The sequence below is a fragment of the Microtus ochrogaster genome, linkage group LG1 (genome assembly GCF_000317375.1).
Source record: "Microtus ochrogaster isolate Prairie Vole_2 linkage group LG1, MicOch1.0, whole genome shotgun sequence".
Lineage (NCBI taxonomy): Eukaryota > Metazoa > Chordata > Mammalia > Rodentia > Cricetidae > Microtus > Microtus ochrogaster.
Window position 1 is genome coordinate 23,284,420 of NC_022027.1, and position 5,312 is coordinate 23,289,731.

General features: G+C 42.9%; 1 protein-coding gene across 16 annotated transcripts in view; it reads right to left on the reverse strand.

The window, feature by feature from the left end:
* Positions 1-5,312, reverse strand: part of Apbb2 (amyloid beta precursor protein binding family B member 2) — a 337,583-nt gene that overhangs the window by 158,503 nt on the left and 173,768 nt on the right. For all 16 annotated transcript variants that reach the window (XM_026785195.1, XM_013350791.2, XM_013350789.2 and 13 more), the window contains exon 4: positions 4,240-4,308. In XM_026785195.1, coding sequence (XP_026640996.1) covers positions 4,240-4,258 — 19 coding nt within the window. In that variant the 5' untranslated portion in view covers positions 4,259-4,308. The remainder of the gene's footprint in view (positions 1-4,239; positions 4,309-5,312) is intronic.

Genomic DNA, 5,312 nt, shown 5'->3' on the forward strand with positions numbered 1-5,312 from the left:
CTCACTCACTCTTGTTCTTTTCTCTTTCTCTTCAGTTTTTAGAGACAGGGTTTCTCTGTGTATCTCTGGCTGCCCTGAAACTTGCTTTGTAGACCAGGCTGGCCTCTGACTCCCGAGTGCTGGGATTAAAGGTGTATACCATAACAGCCTGGCCATACTCCTTCTGTTTTTGGAGACCTCTAGTCCTCTACAAAAACAGTAGGCTCCTTTTGATTCAGTAACAGACTGCTCTCTCAGAAATGCATTAACAAATAGCTCAAGAAGGCCTGAAGTGTGCTGCACGCTTGAAGGAGATTTTCACATTTTCTTTATTATTATTATTATTATTATTATTATTATTATTATTATTATTATTATTATTACTTCTTTTCTTCTCTGCCACAGGACTTTATTCCCACTGAGGGGTTAACAGCAATACTTCTCCCCCAAGGAATGTTGCCTTTTGAACTACACCTCAAAGTATAAAGGAAATGAAATAAACTCAGATTTTTCACCCTCTTCCTCTTAGGGAGGAGAGGCAAAATAAAGTTAGTTTCCTGGTATTATCCACAAAAGCAAACTCTCTGTGGCCCGGGGCGATAAGAAGTTCTCTGTGAACAAAGAGCCTGAGGTGAGAAGGCCCCTTGGCCACAGAACCAGGGAGCCAGCAGCCTTGGTACCACAGATGTTCCTAGATCTGGGAGAGCAACTTCACAGGCCAATTCCCAGGGCTTGTGAGAAAACTGGTTCAGCTCATGAGCCTCAACCCACCTAAGGGGTTCCTGTGCCCTTTTCACCCTAACTGCCCAAGGCCTAGCTATGCTCAACAATGCATGGGAACTGAGGAGATTGGAGACACTGGTCAGCCATTCAACAATGTATATACATTCTACATATATACATTCTAAATAAACATTACGTTAGACACAGTGAGCATACAAAACTTTTATTTATAGCTATTACAAAGAATATGACGTGGTTTTTTTAAAGCTCAACCTGAGTCAGACAGTGAGAGAGAAGTTATTACCCAAACTCACAGTGTCTGAAGGGGGCAAAGGGTATTTGAGACACACACAGAAGTTCCGCAGTTTCTCAAAGAAGGGAATGTTGAATTAGCTTACAGGCCAAGCAGGAAGCCATCAGAGGAAAACATCACACCCAACAGATGTGATGTGCGGCTACTTGGGAAATACAAAGCAGGACGGGTACATCTGGGTGAGAATTAGGAACTATGCAGATGTGACCCCTGGCCAACAATACTTCTTTCCGTTCATCTTTAAGCTACTACATCCATGCTTTGGGAAACTCTCTGTGTCTTTTACAGATGAATCTATTTTTAATGACACTCTAGACTTCCACGGTCACGTCTGATGAACACAGTCAATGCTTGAGTGTGGGAACACTGATGAGGACAGAAAAACTTAAGAGTGCTGAAAAGGAACATTACACGCTTTCTTGAGCAACCGACCAGCCGGCTTTCAAGCCAATTCTGAAAGGGAAATAACATTAAGAAAAAGCAAACAGCAACATCTATGAAACAGGAAGATTACTTCACACTTTGTTCTGCCAGGACTGAGACCTGCTCAGAAGGCACGTCTGAGCTCAACCTTCAAGGATGGACAGGAACTTTCTAGACAGATGACAGCATAAACCTGGAAGGTTTGCTTCAGAACGGTCCCCTGTGGTCACAACTCCCTGGAGCTGGAAGGAGGGACTGAAGGCAGACCTTATCTGAGGTGATGGTCCCTTCACCCCTCACCAGCTGCCACGTGACTTTCTGGAGTGGAGTGGAGTGGGGAACTTAGAACAAGACACCATGGAAATACAACACTAACTTTTCTTGTGAATTTTGGTGCCTGACACCAACAACGACAGTTTCATTAGCTTTATTATTTATTTATATATTTTTTTTGAGACAGGGTTTCTCCGTAGCTTTTGGTTCCTGTCCTGGAACTAGCTCTTGTAGACCAGGCTGGCCTCGAACTCACAGAGATCCGCCTGCCTCTGCCTCCCGAGTGCTGGGATTAAAGGCGTGCGCCATCACCGTCCGGCTATTAGCTTCCTTTTAAAATTAAGTTTGATAACTGTTTCTGTACCTTATTGTGGCGGTGTGAGTAAGAATGGCCCCGACAGGCTCATATACTTGAACGCTTAGGCATCAGGGAGTGGCGCTACTTGACAAGCTTAGGAGGTGGGGCCTTGTCGGAGGAAGTGTGTCCCTGGGGGTGGCATTTGAGGTTTCAAAGCCCAAGTCAGGTCCAGTGGCACCTCTCTCTTTCTGATGCGCGTGGATATACATAGAACCCTCAGCTACTTTTCAAGAACCATGTCTGCCTGCACACCACCATACTCTCTGCCAGAATAATGGACTAAACTGCTAAAATTGTAACCTAGCCCCAATTAAATGCCTTGTTTTATGAGCTGCTGTGGTCATAGAGTCTTTTCATAGCAACAGGGAAATAACTAAGGCAGTTATGTAGGCTCCGAGGAATAATAAAGCAGCTCAAATACCTCCAGAGGATGGGTATATCTGAACAACAGAGTAGAGAAACAGGAGAAAGGTTCTGGACGTGACTGACGGCTCTCCCTCCATGTAGATGGAAGCACATTACTTTGCATATTTCCTGGCCTCGTTCTTTTATTGTTTTGATCCTGGATCTATTTTACTACATGAACATAAAAGATTGCTAAGAAATTATTGTTGGTACTTAAAGTGTATCATTTACCTATCAGTTATTTATTTAGTGAACTGGTGGGTTCGACAGGCTTACTTACAGGAACATAGGAGGGATTCCTCATAGGAATGTGTGCAATTCTAAGACAGCTGCATCTCTGAGAAGTCCCACCCCACTGTAGGTCACAACCTAATAGACTGTATCACAGAGCCCTGACCCCAGTTAACTTCGTCTCTCCTGTCTACTCAAGCACCTTTACACCAGACACCACATGTATGAAGGGCAGTAGGGCGTGGGTGGTGGAACCCCGGGTCGGTACATGTGACCATTCCTCCTCTGTACCAATGGGGAGCTTAAACAATCCCATTAAGATTGATATCCCACTAAGATAAGATGTCCTTTTTAAAGGACATATGATTTGTTTTGAGTTTCTAAAATTAGGATACATATTTAAGGCCATATTTATTCAAAATTTACTCCCTGTCCAAGCCATTACAGCATAACTAGGGAGCTCTGAGGCTCAAACTTCTGACTATCCTGCATGAGCTTAGATTGATCATATTTTCCTCCACTGCTTTTCTTATCCTTAGGGCTGGAGAGAGGGCTCAGAGGTTAAGAGCACTTGAGCTCTTGCAGAGGACCTGAGGTCTTCCATTCCCAGCACCCACATGCTGACTCATAACCATCTGTAATTCTAGTTCCAGGGATTCCAGTGCCCTCTTACAACCCCTGCAGGCACCAGGCACATATGTGGTATACATAGATACATGCAAGCAAAACACATATAGACACAAAATAAAAACTAATAAATCTAAAAAAAGGAAACTTCTTGCCCTTCATATACTAATACCAAGCTCAGTGCGCACTTGGATTTTTTTTTTTTAACCTCTTTGTGGTAATGTAGTGCAGAGTTCTAGGTAATAGAGACAATTTAATGATAAGGTTAACGTTAGAATTTAAAGACACCGGCCCATGGTTAAGTCTAACTAAAAAAATCAGAACTGGCACCTGTCCAGGGAAACAGAGAGGCTGTTTGCCACTTAGTTCCAGAATTTATCTCAAAGAGTTACCACAATTGCTTTTTCCTTATACTATCCCGAGGTCAAGAATTAAACCCTACACCATACAGTGGTGTGCAGGCTAGCATCTGTCGTGACATGAAGAGAGGGACATGCAGTCAAGTCAAGGCAGACCTGCTCAGGCCTGAAATTATGCAGAATTAGAGCCACGGAGAATCCTGAGTCGGGGAACTCTAGTATTGACAAGTCCCGTGACTCGGGATGCTGCTTACAAAGACTTAGCAGTGGCACCTTCTCCGCCAGCGGTCAGCAGTCCACAGGCGACAACATACACTGCCAGGCAGGGAAGACGGAGCTTCAGTTTCCCACCACAGTCAACTGTAATCTTCTTATAGACACCACAGCACACACGTGGTGAAGACTTTTTATTTTTTAAATACCTACTTTTTCTATTATAGGATATAGAACAATGAAAATTTAAAAATGCCATTTTAGCAAACAGGAGCTTAACATTAAAATAACCATCACATTATCTGCATGCTGAAGTATGTAAAATCATATCTGACCTGGAAGTACTTCTGACATGGATCTCTGGGCGTCAGCAATGGTGCAGGAAATGGGTTATAATCTGCAATCTAAAATTGAAAAACAACAAAAAAATTCAGAAGTTAGAACCTCAAATAACAAAGCATGAACGGAAACAGGCACAGAACTAAAATTCCTTCCGAATACAGCACAAATTAAAACAAACAAACAAACTGGCAGCTTCTGTGCAAATGTTTGTGATGTATATAACTGCTCACACCATGTCTCCCATGAATTCCAACTGCTACACAGCCGCATTTTCCTGCCCACTCCAGGCATGTCTGTCCGTCTCAAGCTTCCAGTGCTTTCCTTGCCAAACACACACAAAACAGAAGCCACCAAGGGAAAAAAAAAAAATCTAGTGAACGCTGGCTTTTAAAAATTAAAACCTGACTGAAAGCAAACAAAAAGTAGCAAAAATGGTGATTTTTTTTTTTAAGATCTGAAAAAAAAATTACCATTACAAGAGGTTTATCTATAGAAAGGGCTTCTTGGAATCATTAAGTAAAATATGATAAAAACTCATTAAGAATAAAGTTGGCAGAAAAAGGAGCAAAAGATGGGGATAATGTCCAATAAACATAAAACATTAGTCCAAGGGAAACAAATAGCAACCTGGAGCAGCAGTGGCTCTGTTGTGTACGACATAAAGACTGAGAAGCTCGGCAAGGCGGAGAGCAGGCAAGGACACTGGGAAGAAGAAAATCCAGCCTCAAATGTTTTGAGGGACAACTTACAAACATCGGAAGGTATTTTAGATGGGTGGGCCCCACTGCTGGGCAAGTCCACTTCTAAGGATGTATTTTATATTGTGATTATGAGATAGGCTCCCAAAGGTGACTCTGTACATCTCCCTGCGCTTACCTGACCTGGGGTGGGGAGGGAGGAAGAGAAGGAGGTGTGTGGGGAGAGGCTATAATGCTGTAAATGATAACTTTAAAACAGACACTCAAGAAGAAGGAGGAGGAGGAGGAGAAGGAAGAAGGAAGAGGAGGAGGAGGAAAAAGGAAGAGGAGGAGGAGGATGTATTTTATATTGTGATTATGAGATAGGC